Genomic DNA, 17,677 nt, shown 5'->3' with positions numbered 1-17,677 from the left:
AGACATTTGGGACAAGTAGTGGGGTCCCAGAATGATCCCATGTTGATTAAAATTGATATTGCTAACTTCGCATTTCATAAGGTACTTGTGGATATTGGTAGTTCCATACATATTCTTTTAATGGAAGTGTTGAGGAAGGTGGATCTAGGGATCACAAGTATACAACAAGTTCACACCCCACTAGTTGGGTTCAGGGGAAATGAGGTGATGCCTTTAGGAATTGTTGATCTTCCAATTTCACCAATTTCATTTTCATCGTTTAATGCATATCGTGACAATGTGGAGTCTAACTTTGCAACAACATCAAGTCGGTTCGGTGGTGATGATAATGAGACGCAAAATGAGCCAATGTAAAATATGGGCTAGAAAATAAGAAAACCTCGGCGTCAACGCTACAGACGCAATTGTGGAACGGGTGGACATTTTTTACATTTGAAATTATATACTCTATTGTACTTTTTACAATTGTTTAAAAAATTATACATAATTACATTTGTATACTTAATTGTAATTTTTTAAATTAATATAATTTTAATATTATGATTTTTTAGTTTTAATATATTGTTAAAAATTAATTTTATATAATTAATTTATACAAAATTTAACTAAATGAATTAAAAATAAAAAAATAAAAAAAGTCCTCAAGTCGTGATTTAAAATCATGACTTGACAATTTATTTCTTTAAAAAATTATGTTTTAATTCTAACCGCAACTCGTTATATTATTACTACTATATTTAAAAAAAATTATATTAATATAATTTGTTTATTTTTTAATAATAAAAAAATAATTAACTCGATTGTCATCCGGAGCAGGAACCACAGGTTTCAAAGTCAATGAAACTAGAAACAGCCCACAAACCAAAGTCATAACCCGTTTACGATCCTGCCTTGGGAGAAAAGCTAAAGCCAGCTAAACCAAGAGTAGCTACTGCTCGAAAGCTCCGCTATAAACATCGAAACCAAAGTGGTGATCATCCTCACTGAACCCATTAAAATCTCTTCGTTTGTCGAGAAAATCTCCAATATCAGCATTTCTTTCCCAGCTTCCCCTTAATCTGAAAGGGTGAATTTCCCCATCAATCAAGAGAACAGGATGGCTGGAGTGGAATTACTGCCAAAAGAGTACGGATACGTGGTCCTTGTTCTGGTTGCCTACTGCTTTCTCAATTTCTGGATGGCTTCGCAAGTGGGCAGAGCCCGCAATAAGTAATGTTCTGGTTTCTGTTTTCCTTTTCTTTTTTTGTGTTTCTTTTTTTTGGTGGGGGTGGGGGGGTGGGTTTTAATTTGAAACCCTTTTGTGAATTTGGTATTCTGAGCAGTAATTTTTGTTTGATCTTGAGCGCAGGTATAAGGTGTTTTACCCGACCATGTACGCCACGGAAGCTGAAAGCAAGGACGCCAAGCTCTTTAACTGTGTCCAGGTCAATTGTTTGCTGTCTATTAATTGCGTATTCATGGAATTTATTGGAAATTATTCCATGTTATTCCTTTATCTATGTTGGAATTCTTTGTTTTGATTGCATAGTTGATTTTAAGGTGGTATTTTTTCTTTTGTTTAATGTAAAATTGGTGGTCTTATAATCTGCTGCTGTTTTGCTGTTCGAAAAAAAAGTTAAAATTTGAAAACTTGTGGGTGCAGAGGGGGCACCAGAATTCACTGGAAATGATGCCCACGTTTTTCATGTTGATGATATTGGGAGGAATTAGGCACCCTGTGATTGCTGCATCACTGGGAGCTCTTTACACTGTTACGCGTTTTTTCTATTTCAAAGGCTACTCCACTGGTGATCCTAAGAAACGTCTTTCGATCGGGTGAGTATTTGTTGTTGCATTAATCGATTACCACTTTCTTGATCTTTGGAGTTATTCTGACTTGAATTTTAACAGTCAAAAGATGTGGATATCTTGCCATATATTATTGTTACTAGTAATCATTGTCCTCATAAGCATCAGTTTTATCCTCCTATAATTCTTTTGAGAATGATCGAGGCAGGAAAAGAATGTTCAGCTTATCATCTCCTTTATCTTCTCTTGCCCATTAAGGACTCCGAATCTGTAACATTTATTTTATGCTCAAACATAATAAAAGTATCTAGAATCAAGTAGGTAATAAGTGCTTTTTGCTGGAAAGAGGGATAGGGGTTGTGTTTTCTTTCTTTTAGCGACCAAAAAATGGAGTTATCTAACGAAAGAAGCTGAAGTTGGGTCATTGCAATATTATTCTTCCAGAAATCCTAGCACAATGTACGCATGAGTTTTAAGAAATGGTATTTGCTGTAAGAAGTATAAGGAGATAATGAGAACAAAGCGTGGGAACCTACTCTCCGCTCTTTTGAGTCTCACAAGACAAAATAATGTAAAGAAACGCACTTGATATTTCAAACAAACAGCCCTACAAAACAATTTAGATAACCTGGTACGTACCACAATATGAAAGAGTTGTTACAGAGAGAGGAGAGCTGCATTTACCTTTTTCAACAAGACATAAGTTCTGGTTTACGGAGTTGCATGTGTGCAATAGATGAAGTGATGAACAAAATTGGCTGACTTGTTTGGTGCAAGGCAACCAGACTGTGAACTACAACTTTACTTAAATCCTCCATCTTGTACAGTTCAGTTCTCATTATTGGAATTTTCTGTTTTTGGCAAATGAATGAGGCTCGACCTTGTTGGTTGCATGCCCTCTTAAGCTTTCTGCTTGTTTATGTCAATGTCCGTAGTGATTAAGCTTCATTTTTAGATACATCTTCCTACTGCAATTTTTCTTTTTAATTAAGTGTTGGTGATATATTGATTCCTAAACTGTCGCCGCCTATTGAATCTTGTCCAGACACAACCCGTTTTGAGTTTTATGACATCGTTTCACACTATTCAGTTGGTAATCATTGCACACAGCAATTACACTTGACATCGTCTTAACCTTTCCTGATGCAGGAAATATGGTTTCTTGGCCATGCTTGGGCTTATGGTTTGCACAATTTCATGTGGAGTGCATATGCTTATTGATTAAAAGGCTGTAAGTTATTCTACAATGTAATAGAAATTGTTGTTTCGGGAACTTTGACCTCATGCCAAGTAGCACTAGCTAAGGATGTTCTTCGACCTAGTTTTCTCCTTGTCTTCTTATATCAATAACACGGTTTATACTTGATCTGTCACAATTCTAAGGTTGTCCATTAATCATTTTTTTTTTCTAGTATACCTCTGCTTTTATATAAACTTGTAATGGTTAATGTGAAACGGCCATGACATTTGTACAAATTCAACTTGTTATGAACCCTTAGTGACAGGACAACGTTATAACTTGGTGCCAAGTCTTGAAGAGTTCTTGATTGTGAACTTGTTTCATCTCTTCCAAAGCTTTGTACTTGCTCATTATGTGTTATAACTAGATCAAGACCTCCTTGGCTGTGTAACCATCCACGTCTCATTCAGTTTCTCGTTCGGCTGATATTGCCATAATTGTTGATGCAAAAATGGTAGTGCACCAAAAGCAACGTGCTAAACAAAGCAAAGGGATTCTAAAATGTTACCTTCTCTACAAGAAAACAGGGTTTCAAGGACGGAAAGCCTATAATTCAGTGTTTGAAAAATTAGAGACGGAAAATTTTCATATGAAATTGTAGCTAAAAGTCAATGGCTGATTCAGAAGCTGAATCCGTGTCTCTATTCAAACAAAGTTAGACCAAAGCTATATTTAAATCCATCTCTAATCTGTTTTAAATTCAATCTTTTTAAATAATCCATCTCTAATTCCATCTCAAAACCCATCAGTAACATTATCATGTGTTGTTATATATCCATTTCAGATCTTTTGGCTGATTTTGTCTCTGAATCCATCTCGTTTGAGGGAGGGCAAAATAGTCCAAAAAAATCAAGTTTCCACTAGATTAAATATTCATGGTTACGAAGGAAGTGGAAACACAACGCCACTATATCTGCCTATGGATTGAGAGCGAATGGTCCTATACTGTGGGTAATTAAATTTATATCTTATCTTTACACGCTCTCTTCTTAAAATTATTATTTTAGGACAAATTTAATATATTTTGCTAAATTTGTTGCTGCAGAGTGTTGTAGTCTGTGGTTGAACCAGAAACAGAAGACAAAGAAACAGAGTGCAAAAAATCTGTGAACTCCATTGACAAACTTCAAAATGTACAAATCAGTTTGTTTGGATTCAATCCCCAGATTAAATACACAGTTGCCTAATCACAACTAACCATAATAGAATAATCATCGGAGTGATGATATGAATCAATGAAAAACAGAATAAATGAGTCAGCTTGTACACAAAGCAAACAAAAGAAAACGCCATTTGAAAACACGCCATTAGCTACCCAGCGTCAAGGCTGAAATTGTCATCATTTTTCTCATCATCATCTTCAACCATTGCAACAGCAGTCTGCAAGTTAATCTTATGGGCAAGCTCCTCAACACAGAGGGCCTCCGTTGTGGCATGATGTCCCAATACTGTATTTCAATTTGACAACGAATTATTTAGACCCTGTTTACTTCGAGTATTTGACTAAATGGGAAATAAAGTTAACCTTAGTTAAATGAATGATAATTTTTTTTGGATTAATTATAAACCCTTTATTTACTTGCAATTTAAGTTATTTTGTTATTACAATATTAACCTTAGCATTGAATTGTAACCAGAATTGAGTGGTAGGTAAAGGGGTAGAATTGGTTTTATACCCCGTAGCATTTATTGCTAGAGTAGTGATGGGGGTAAAACCCTATTCTCTCATAAAAGGACAACTTTGCCCTTGATGGGGCCCAAAATCGCAAGTTTGCCAGCATGACCCGCGCCACTTTTACCGGGTCGGGTCGCGACCCGACCCGACGACTTAGAACACGTGGCACGCGCGTAGCGGGTCGATAGACCCCCTGGCTCTCTATAAATACCTCCCAGTCAGTGTATTAAAGGTACGTCGTCTTGATCGCATTTTACCTTCAGCTCGCTATTTTTTTCAGCGACCCCATATTTCGACCTCAACCAAACACTGACTTAAGCATCGGAGGGCCTTAGCTGGGGGCCACCCCAGCAAGCCTGACGATCTGCTTCTTTTCTCAGGGCCCAATCACTAGTCTGGGAGAGGAGCGACCTCGAACCGCTTGGGAGATCGAACCAAGGAGGTCGCGTAGATTTCGACCCGGATCAAGTAGTATAAATATCCCCAAATTTCATTGTAAGAGGAACTTTCGGAACAAGAGAATGAATTTCTAGCTAGTGCAAGAGTTTAGCGTGTTCAAATCTCAAATTTCATCTTTATTCCCCATAAGTGGGCATGCACAATTCTTTCGCCAATGCCAAGATTGTTGTCGTCCCATAGGTTACCAATTTTTTTTATTTAGCAATCGCTTAAATCCTCCTGAAATTTTATTTTATTTTTTATAATTATCTATTTTTTTATTTTTCTTTTTTATTCCATTAAATAGGTATATAAAATTTTCTACTGTGCACATACGTTGAGGATGGTCCAATCGCTAGTCGTATGTATTTGTATAATGAAATACAAAAAATGCAAAGTCGATCACAATAAATATCATCCCAATCGAAACAATCATAAGTAAATTATATTACTTAGTTATTCAATTTCTCAAAATATTAATACATTACATTATTTCCGTTTATATGATACGAAAAATGAACGAAAGCAGGTTACCAAAACATAATTAATGCAGTCACTACTCAAATATGGAAATAATGGAACTATTAAAGGAATGTGTACTTAAAGCCTTGGAAAGCTAGGGGCATTATGGTCAATTTACCATGTACGGAGGTCGATAAACAAGAAAGATTGGATAAATTAGTTGATACTGAAAATGAGAGCATGATACAACTTTTTTATATGCAAAATTTTACGTTGACTTGATATATATACTGATGAGTGTGGCACGTTTTATGTATGTCCATTATTTTTATAAAGTATTTAAAATAAACTATTTTTTGAACTATATTATTCATTTTTTGTATAGTTAAAAATAACCTAAAATATATAAAATAAAATATATGATATATATATATATAAGATAAGAAAAAAATGAATGAGAAAAAAAGGAAATACCGAAAGGTGCTTGTGAAAAACCCTGATGACCTGGAAAGTTAAAAAAAAATTAATTAATTTTAAAATCTTTAAGAAAACGGCGGACCAAAATTTATTTGGACATCGAAAGGATTTTCTCTAATAATATATAATACTAGTAATTTGTGGGACATCCTACATGTATGTGTTATTTTTTAATATTATTTAAAACAAAATATTTATAATTTTTTAATTATTTAATAAAATATATTAAAATAACAAGTAAATATTAGATTTTTATAAGAAAATATTGATTAAAAAATTAAAGATATAATTTTAGAGGTAAAAAAGATGCAGACTAAAAAGAATTTACTACCAAAAGATGGTGAAAAAGTGGTGAGTTAGATAATAAATAAATTAAATATTAAAAAACAAATAAAAATAATAATAAAGTATAAATAAATGATTGGCAGGAGGTCCTATGATACTTTATCAGGTTCAAACAGCTGTAGGACCACATTCACCAAATATGCCAGACATTGATGTTACAATAAAAATTAATATATTAAAATAATAAACAAAAATTAAGCTACTATAGGAATTAAAAAGGGTGAATAGCAATTTATCCCCCTATGATATTGAAAATGAGCACATTACCCCCCTCTGAAAAGATATAGCAATTTACCTCTTATCTATTTCAAAATGAAATAATTTACCCCCTTATATAGGGAGGTAAATTGCTTCATTTTAAAAAACATAAAGGATAAATTATTGTATTTTAAAAAATACAGGGAAGTAAATCACTATTTATTTTTATATAAGGGGATGATTTGCTCATTTGCGATATCACGAGGGATTGCTTGCATATTTTTCGAATTAAAAATATCCCAAGATTTGATAGTAAAATCAGCATATTAAAATTCTTAGATGAAGAATTAAAATAGAAGAATTGCATGAGCAACAAAAATAATGAATTATAATTAAGTTATAGCTAAATTTTATTTTCAATACATAGTTAGCATCTCCGATTTTTAAAATTATAGATAGTATGATTCTATTAATATAATTTAATTAGCAGCATAGGTTTATAGGCTTAATGAGTTTGTTCAATTAGTAATATATAATTCAAATAATTATTATAACGTGGGTGTTGGTTTATTGATATTTTTCTCAATTTTTTTATAAAATATCATGGTTTCAGTTTCAAATTGTATGAATATTTTGAAAATTTTTAAAAAATTTCATTCACATGATTTGGGACTGGGTCACCAGTTTAACTAGTGATTCGAGCGTTTTATGAAAAATAGAATGATTTTTTAGGGTAGTTCGATTTTTATGGTTGGATCAGACAATTTTATGGATCGAGTGACGGTTCAATTGGTCCGACAGGCTGGTCTGGGATTGGATTTTAAAACATTGCTTAAAGCTAGCATTGAAATATCTTGACATAAGATTCGTTTGATTCAAATAAAAAAAAACTGAAAGAGGGAGGGGAAATGAAAAGACAAGGGAGAGTGAAAGAATGATAATTTTTCTTCAAGTTATTTGGTTTGTTTGGAAGGGGAGTAAATCTCAATACTTTCTTTTATTTGGTACGAGAGAAACTAAATTGAGAAAAAAAACCGACTATTTTTGTAATATTACTGATTAACCATTTTTGTTTATTTTATATTAAAAAAATAAACAAGTTAATATTATATTGAATAATTTTAGTACATTCTTATTAGTAAAAATATTCATCAAACAAGAAGAATTTTTTTTTGATAAAGATACATTCATCCGACGACATTGTGCATTTCTTCTAAACTATTCAGGTTAAATACAATAAAAATTACTATCAATAATCAACTACGTCATAGTTAGTCCGGTGATTTTGTTATCTTTTTTAAAAAATTATGTACACGTATTATCGGCAGGAGGAGAAAAACAATTTAAGGAAAATTGTATAAATGGAGAATATAATAAATAAAAATGTGTGTACTTTTTTGTCTTTTGCGCATTATACTTTCAATTTTCTCCCTAATTTTAGACGGAAACTAAATTGAACATCCATTGTAAACTGCACATGAAACCTTTTTTATCAATCCATTTTTACTTTGATTTTTCTTATACTTTACTTTTCGCTCGGATCGAAGACCTCGTTTACTTTATGTGATGAGATTAAAATGGTATAGATTAGTGAATGCTAAATTATGGGAATATGAATATTAATTACGGTTAAATAAAATTTATATAAAAAATTAGTTTTTCCATCATGAAAAAAATTATCTATCATGGCTAAGGGCTATGGTTAAAACATTAGGTATGGATTTTAGCAATGGTAAAATCACAATCAACAATCGTTGCATGACTGTGGTGATTAACTATTTGCTACAACTATTTGTTATTAACCATTAGAATTAAATATTATAATTCTTCTCGTAATATCTAACATTAGGGGTGGGCGCCGGGATGGATTTTTCGGGCTCGGGCTATTCGGATCGGGTACCCGACATGTCGGGTTTGGAAAAAATGAACCCGAACCCAAACCGACAGTCGGGTTAGGGTTTTGTATGCTTGCAAAAATGTAGAGAGGTCAATTTTTCATAATGAGGTCATTCACTAAAATATATCCATGTAAGTCTAAAATATAATTTACGGACACAAATACTTAAAACTTTAGACGATTACTAAGCAACACATGAGGCAGCAAGCAAAGGGAATTACCACCATTAAAATAACAGCATCCAGCTGCCTGTATTCAGCTTAGAAGTCAGTGGAACAGTGTCCATCAACCTAGAATAGCTCAAGGTCTCTGTCTCATGGTGTTCACTAACAGAAAGCAAATAGATGATAAAAAATTCTCAGGACTGAAATAGGTACTGCAAATCCATAAATGGATACTTCTTAGACAATTGACAAGGAACGACATAATTGTGAAAGCATCAGAGTAACATTGCTTAAGAGTTGCCTCAAGCAATGCTTCATCAACCATACTCCAGAAATCAATTTGATTTCTCAGTCCACGGAATTTGCTCATCTGTAGCACATGAAATGTAATGTTTTCTGTGAGCATAGCCCAGTGCCCAGATTCTTGCAGTTACTGAATATGATGATTTATTTGGCTTCATTGGTCCACATTTTGATATCTAGCTTTAATTAGCACAAATTTTAGGTGAGAATTACTAAAAAGTTTTGAACTTGGAAACAGTTGTTGGAAAGGATTCTCAATCACCCAATGTACTTTATATCAATGCTACGTTTTAATTTTTGGACAATTGAAGATTTTACTACATGCTGTGGTGAGCCAACAAGTTGAATAACCACCAAATTAGCAGTGTTTTAAAACACAAACATTGTAAATAAAGCATATCATGTAACATCAGAAGCATCATAATATATGACACCTCATATCAAACTGTACTAATACATCAAGATCAAGCAACTCAAATGAAACCAAACTCAAGCATGTAAAAGATCAAAGTGAATGGTTATATATCATGTATACAAATAGCTTTGTGCTTCAATGTGACATTTCAACAGACACTAAGTATGCACAGAAATTTACCTTCAAAATCAAAATGTAAAACAAACCCAACTAACCAAAAATCTAATTTCAACAAAAATACATCACTATTACATGATTACATCAACAAAGCAACTCCAATCGTTGAAAAATTACCTGGCACAATGCTGAAAATTGACAAAAATAGCGACTGGTTGTCGGCGAACAAGGAGAGCTCGTCGTCGTCGGCGTCTGGTGGGTGGCGCGGCTGCAGCGACTGGTTGCCTGCGCGATGTCTGGTCGGCGGCAGCAGCAACGGCCCCAGCAAGAAAGGGCAGAAATAGAAACGGCAGCAGCAGCTAGCAAGGGCCAAGGAACGAAGTGCACTATTTTTCTGACTTGGAATAACTGTTCCCCCTTTTTGCCCTTCTCCTGATTGGGTACCCGAGCGGATTCTTAGGGTGTGATTTAATACCCGAACCCGGTTGGGAATAGTCGAGTTTCGGATTAACCTGAACTCGTAAAAAAATCCGACAAAACCTATCCGATTTGTCTTTATCCGAATGGGTCGGGTCGGGACCCAGAAAACCCGACCCATTCGCCCACCCCTATCTAACATGATCCATTTAAATAAACACGGCGTTAGAGTTTCTTTCTTGTTCACAATGTGATGTTGTAACATATACGGCAATATCACGAAAATCAGATCGGCTGAGGGCATTGCATATCAGGTTGCTCAATTCATAGTAAAAATAAATAGCAGCTAGATAAAACCATTACATGGTAAGCCTACATTTTGGCAGGACGACCTGCTCGTTTGTAATAATAAGTTATTATGATCAAGACCCGCCATTAGGGTATGATGTGGGGATATTTTCTACATTCTTTATTGAGATAATAGCAAAAGGAGACATATTTGCACGAAACACGATGCTGTAAAAGAGCTTTTGAGAAATGGAATAATCTCCTTGAAGTACGTGAGGTCCGAGAGGAACTTAGCAGATCCTCTTAAAAAGAGACTAACTAGGAGAGTTATTCTTGAGACTTCTAGAGCAATGGGCCTCAACCCCTAGAGTGATGTGATATGGTGATAACCATATTGTAGAGTGGATATCAAAACAATCCTATCAACTATTACAAACCGATTTGGAGTACGAAACTCCTTAAAATTATACAACCCAATATTGCAGTATAATAAAATAACAGAATGAATAAAACTGAGAATCAACAGAGACAAACTCTTGTTAAAATAGTCGGCTCAGAAAACACCAGGTCCAAGAATGAGAGGGACACGGCCACTGTAAGTTCCGTTCCCAAACGGCACCAAGCCCACGGTAACACCACAAGGAGACACGACCTCAACAAACCGGATCACTCAGATCACTATCTCACCCAGTCGCAAAGGACACCTCAAGGCTCACGATTCTCACAAAGAAGAGTTAAGATGATTCGGGTATTTCTCAATTTCAGTTCACCGAAAAGAGAGGAGAGAGCTCCTATTTATACGGTTGAGAAAACAGGTGAGAAAGGAAAGCCATTGAAGCTTTCCTTAAACCATTATCTTGGTTTAGGAAAGCTTCCATGGAAACCGGCGACATAAGAAGGAAAGAGTATCTCGGTGAGTATCAGAGAGAAAGGGGAAGAAGAGAGGCAGACGGCGCAAGATACACAAAGTGGGTTAGGGCAACATACTAGAGAATATAAGTACCGGTAGTGGGTCGGGTTATGGGCCGTCTGTGGGCTGCCGGGTGGGCTTGGGGTTTGGGCTTGAAGTGGCCTACCGATTTTAAGGTCATGGGCCATAGCAACAACATACTCCACCTTGGACCAGACCTTAAAGGTACTGGGTCCTGGAGATTTTAGTTTGGACCTGGTTACTCATCATAGCCTTAGGGGGATCTACCCCTGTGTACCTGCAAGAAAAATATTGACGTTAGTCAGGGACTAAATTTAGAATCTTTAAACAATTTATGAATTTCTCAGCCGGAAGGCTTTTTGTGCCCATGTCAGCAGGATTCTCCTCAGATCTTACCTTCTCCAATTTGATGATTTCCTTACTGACAATATCACGTATAAAATGGAATCTAACGTCAATGTGCTTAGTCCTATCATGAAAAACTGGATTTTTGCAAAGTTGAATGGAAGATTGACTGTCGGAAAAAACAGTAAGCCGATTTTTTAGAAAACCAATTTCTTTTACAAGGCCCTCGAGCCAAATAGCTTCTTTGAAAGCTTCGGTAGTAGCAATGTATTCGGCTTCAGTTGTAGAAAGTGCAACAATGTGTTGTAGTTGGGATTTCCAACTAATGCATGATCCACACAAAGTGAAAATGTATGAGGTTGTGGATTTTCTACTATCCTTTTCATTTGCATAATTTGAATCCACATAACCAATGAGATTAACAGAATCAGAAAATTTAGAGAAATTTATACCTATGTTATCGGTACCTCGCAGGTACCTTAGGAGCCATTTTAATGCCTCCCAGTGAGGAGGTCCTGGATTGGACATGTACCTGCTCAAACAACTTATAGCATATGCAATATCGGGTCTAGTACATACCATGAGAAACATTATAGACCCAATCACATTTGAGTAAGGAACTTTACTCATTTTGTCCTGTTCGGAAGAAGTTTTAGGACATTGATCTTTGGATAATTGAAAATGGGCAGCTAGGGGAACCGATGTAGGTTTTGAATTTTCCATAGAAAATCTTTTCAGAACAGAGTGAATGTAGGATTTTTGATTCAAAAGGATGGAAAAACATTTTCTGTTTCTGTGAATATCCATGCCAAGGATTTTCTTTGCATCACCAAGATTTTTCATTTCAAAGTTGTTGGAAAGGTCATTTTGCAAAGATTCGATGAGATTTAAACTAGGACTAGTAATGAGCATATCATCAACATATAATACAAGAAAGACAGGTACTTCATCCAAAAACTTAAAATAAAGGCAATGGTCATAATCACTCCTCTTAAAGTTTAAAGAAAGCATGAACATATCAAACTTCTTATTCCATTGTCTAGGTGATTGTTTCAAACCGTATAGAGATTTCTTTAGCAAGCAAACATGATCAGGTTTGTTTTTCTCAATAAAACCAACAGGTTGTCGCATGTATATGCATTCATCGAGGTCACCATGTAAGAAAGCAGTTTTAACATCCATTTGTTTCAACTCCCAATCAAAATGAGCAACAAGAGCAAGAATAATACGAACGGTAGTATATTTCACAACGGGCGAAAATATTTCATTGTAATCTATCCCTTCTTTTTGAGTGAACCCCTTAGCTACTAATCTAGCTTTAAATTTCAAAGGGTTTTCTTGTTTGATTTTAAAGATCCATTTGCAATCAACTAGGGAGCAATTTTTAGGTCTTGGTACTAGATCCCAAGTGTGGTTGTCTTTTAGAGACTTCATCTCCTCATTCATTGCACTAAGCCATTCTTTTGACCTAAGGGCTTCGTCTACGTTTGCGGGTTCTATGTTTTCTATGTTCAAAGCCACTTGGAAATCATTTAATTTAGTAGGGATCTTTCGTTCTCGTCTACTCCTATCTCGAGCTAGTTGATAGTTCTCTAAGGAGTTTCTTAAGGGATCAACTTCTAATTCTAAGTTTTGTTCATCATTATTGGTCTCAACTACATTTTCTCCCCCTTCTTGGTTATCCTCCACCTTATTAAAGGTCAAGTTTTTCGGTTCTACTTCAGTTTTTAGGAGGCAGGGCATCTCATATTCATTGAAAGTTACATCTCTACTAATGATGACCTTAAAACCTGGTTGGCTTCTAACCCATAACCTATACCCTTTTACCCCATCAGGATAACCAATAAAAACACATTTTAGGGAGCGGGGTTCAAGTTTATCAGTAGTTTGATGAACAAAAGCAGAGCAGCCAAAAGTGCGCAATAAAGAGATATCAGGTTTTTTACCACTCCAAACAGTCTCAGGAGACTTTCCAAGCAAAGGCACAGATGGAGATAAATTTATCAGATATGTAGCAGTTAACACGGCTTCACCCCAAAAAGATTTTTGTAAACCTGAACTAATCAGCAGGCATCTTACTTTTTCAAGTAAAGTTCGATTCATACGCTCAGCAACACCATTTTGTTGGGGGGTGTAGGGGTTTGTTTTGTGCCTCTTAATACCAAACTTATCACAAAGATTATCAAAATGCTTATTGCAAAACTCAAGACCGTTATCAGTGCGTAAAGATTTAAGCCTTTTTCCAGTTTGATTTTCAACGAAGGTTTTCCATTTTTCAAACTTTTCAAAAACCTCAGATTTGTGTTTAAGCAAGAAAACGAACACCTTTCTAGAAAAGTTATCAACAATAGACAAAAAATATTGATTCCCACCATGGGTAGGTTCTTTGGAGGGACCCCATACATCAGCATGAACATAGTCAAGAATGCAAGATGACATAGAAGGGTTCGGGGAAGGTGTAGCAGGAAAATGTACACGATGTTGTTTTCCCATAACACAATCATCACAAAATGGCAGTTTATCAATGTTATCACTCAAAATGCCTTCTTTGTTTAAAAACTCAAGTCCTTTTTGGCTGATATGCCCAAAACGTTTATGCCAAAGAACGGTTTTGTCATGCATGTTCACAGAAGCAGCCAAGGAATCATATGTCATAGAGCATAAATATAAATTTCGTCTTTTTTCAGCTTTAAAAACGACAAGGGAGCCTTTCATGATTTTCATAATGCCCTTTCCCCATCTACCCTCTAGCCCATCATCTTCTAAAGCAGCACAAGAGATAAGATTATGACTAAGTTCAGGAACATATCTAACATGCTTGAGAGTCATTCTATAACCATTATCAAAAACCAAGGAAATGTCACCAATACCTTTGATATCACATCGTTTTTCGTTTGCCATAGACACAGAGCCAAAATCACCAATTTTGAGATTTGAGAAAATGCTTTCAAAAGGACTAATATGGAAAGTACAACCAGAGTCAACAAGCCATTCATGCATACTCAAAGGAAGCACGGAGTTCACATCAGAAACCACAAAGACTTCTCCAGATTCATCAGTAACATTATTTACTTGTTCTTTTTCTTCTCCATGGTTATCCCTATTATCACGTCTAGGTTTTCTGCAGTCCTTGATATAGTGACCTCTTATACCGCAATTATAACATCTTCTTTCTCTAATTTTGTCATCCTTATGTGAATAATCTTTATTTCTGGATTTACTCCTGTTTTTATTCCGACTCTTACTCCTATTGTTGTACCTGTTACTAGAGTTCCTAAATTTAGACCTACTTCTAACAGAGTTCACTTCATGATGATTATTGCTAGGTCTATTTGTTTTAAGATCAATTTCTTTGCTTTTTAAGCCATTAACAACAATATCAAGACCCACACTATCTCTACCGTATTTAATCGCAGCTTTCACATCAGAATATGTATCAGGTATAGCATTCAAGAGCACAATAGGAGAATATTCATCAATATTCTTATCACCAGTCAGTTTTATATCTTGCACTAATTTAGTGAAATCATCAAGGTTTTCATCAATGGTTCTGGATAAGTCGAGTTTGTATTTAAAAAACTTTTCAAGCAAGAATAGTTTACTAGGCAGTGAAACATCAGTGTAAAGATCCTCTAGTTTTTCCCATAACACTCATTCCTTAATAAAGGTCTTTCCTACTTATGTTCCAGCAATCGATGAACGTTCCATCCGGGCCCGGGCCTTCTCAATCAATATTCCCTCCTCCTGACCCAAACCGGTAGTCCCACCCCTTATACCACGGTGGTAAAGAGAGAAGGAATTCACCCGGAGGCGGCGACGGTTAGGTGTTGATGCCTCGTTCATTTGCCCGTCCTTGTCTCAGCCTTTCTATTCAAAGTTCCTCGAATTACTCCGTAATTCCTATATCCGTCTAGTCTAGCAGCCCTTTTTCGGATAATCCAGCGGCAAACTACTAAACCCCATGAGCAGTACAAACTACGCGAAGGCATTAGGGACTTGTTCGTCGCATTCCAAGGAGGAATATAGCTTAGCTATGTTCCCCAAAGATACCTACGGGATGGTCCCCCATAACCAACCCCCTTCTATTCTGAGCGAGCCAAGACCTCTTCGTGTATTCGACCCATAAGAGAACTATTTTAGCAGCCCGCTACCTTTAAGCTAATAAAAAATCCTTACGCACTTCTCTCTTTCTGTTAGAGATGCCAATATCAACTCGTCTATCTCGCCTGCGAATCCGTGGCTAGTCATTCCCACCTTCACATCTCTCCACCGCACTTTGAGGGAAGGACATCGCCGCCCACTCTAGCAAAAACTATACGCATCGAATGAAGGTGACTGGCCCGAGAAGAGAAAGTCATCGCTTCTTTGTGCTAGTCTTTCCAATTTCGCAGCTCTTTCTTTTTCGGGGCCTATCCCGGATGAGAAAGATAGAAAGTCAACATCTCTTGCTGTGTCTTGTTTACCAACTTTTCTTAAAACATTGTCAGACAGGTTTAGAATTATAGAAGAATATGCAAATTCGTCATTTTCTAAAACCTTTTCTTCAGAAATAGAATCAGAGTACCGACCATCAATGGCCTTGAAAACTTTTTGTTGAATTAAAATGCCCTTCATTTTCTGTTGCCAAATTGAAAAGTCACCTTTTCCATCGAAAGGTTGCAAATTGTATCCGGCCATTTTAAAAAACTTTTCAAAAAATCGAATTTAAGAAAAGAAGGAAGGATTTTCAAAAGAAAACTAGTTGCAGTGGGTTATGAAAATTCACAGCAGAAAAATCCCAACAATTATGAAATCACAGCAGAAAGTCCCAACAGTTATGAAATATCACAGATAAGTGTGAGCACACAGAAATTACGACGCAGACACACAGTTCAGATTATAACCTCAAAGTATCAGTAAACAAGAATCAACAGTGAGTCACGCACAGGGCCTTAAAAGATATGGTAAGTCCAAAATTTCACAGAGTATAGTGTTCACCGAGAACAAGCACGCAGCAGTATATCAATCATAAACCGAGATATCCACAATCTTAAGAGATTAATCACAAGGTAGAAATAACAGATATTTCAGAAATCCCACAAGACAGTGTACGAAATAATATTCAGGATATTGCAACAGTTAGTATCACGGATAAAATAGAAGCTGAGGCCTCTCCAGCCTAACACCCAGTCCAGATACCCGACGACCTCAAGGGTCCGGCCAGGAGGGTAATCAGGGGGAACAAGCACCTCAGTTAATGGTTCGAGAAATAATATAACAGAAATAAAATGCGGAAGTAAAAGGAGGGGTTTCAGCAAGTTACCACCACCAGAGTGCCGTCGGATCGGAAGGAGTGGCTCTGATACCACTGTAGAGTGGATATCAAAACAATCCTATCAACTATTACAAACCGATTTGGAGTACGAAACTCCTTAAAATTATACAACCCAATATTGCAGTATAATAAAATAACAGAATGAATAAAACTGAGAATCAACAGAGACAAACTCTTGTTAAAATAGTCGGCTCAGAAAACACCAGATCCAAGAATGAGAGGGACACGGCCACTGTAAGTTCCGTTCCCAAACGGCACCAAGCCCACGGTAACACCACAAGGAGACACGACCTCAACGAACCGGATCACTCAGATCACTATCTCACCCAGTCGCAAAGGACACCTCAAGGCTCACGATTCTCACAAAGAAGAGTTAAGATGATTCGGGTATTTCTCAATTTCAGTTCACCGAAAAGAGAGGAGAGAGCTCCTATTTATACGGTTGAGAAAACAGGTGAGAAAGGAAAGCCATTGAAGCTTTCCTTAAACCATTATCTTGGTTTAGGAAAGCTTCCATGGAAACCGGCGACATAAGAAGGAAAGAGTATCTCGGTGAGTATCAGAGAGAAAGGGGAAGAAGAGAGGCAGACGGCGCAAGATACACAAAGTGGGTTAGGGCAACATACTAGAGAATATAAGTACCGGTAGTGGGTCGGGTCATGGGCCGTCTGTGGGCTGCCGGGTGGGCTTGGGGTTTGGGCTTGAAGTGGCCTACCGATTTTAAGGTCATGGGCCATAGCAACAACACATATGAGTATCCATAGCCCTATGTTATGCTTTGGGTGGTCCAAAACAAGGACTTGATGGAAAATCCTGTCAAAGTATGGGTCGGGAGGGTAGTTTTATAGGTCAGTTGTTGCGTG

At 36.3% G+C, this 17,677-nt stretch overlaps 1 protein-coding gene across 1 annotated transcript; it reads left to right on the top strand.

Annotated features, from left to right (window-relative positions):
* On the top strand, positions 869 to 3,202 carry LOC105175969 (microsomal glutathione S-transferase 3). The gene is made up of 4 exons (XM_011098616.2): positions 869 to 1,209; positions 1,349 to 1,424; positions 1,643 to 1,815; positions 2,938 to 3,202. Exons 1-4 carry the CDS (start codon positions 1,097 to 1,099, stop codon positions 3,011 to 3,013), a joined length of 438 nt encoding a protein of 145 aa, XP_011096918.1. The 5' UTR covers positions 869 to 1,096; the 3' UTR covers positions 3,014 to 3,202.

Source organism: Sesamum indicum, linkage group LG13 (assembly GCF_000512975.1).
Source record: "Sesamum indicum cultivar Zhongzhi No. 13 linkage group LG13, S_indicum_v1.0, whole genome shotgun sequence".
In the NCBI taxonomy this organism is placed as follows: domain Eukaryota; kingdom Viridiplantae; phylum Streptophyta; class Magnoliopsida; order Lamiales; family Pedaliaceae; genus Sesamum; species Sesamum indicum.
This window is presented reverse-complemented; position numbering and strand designations above follow the sequence as displayed.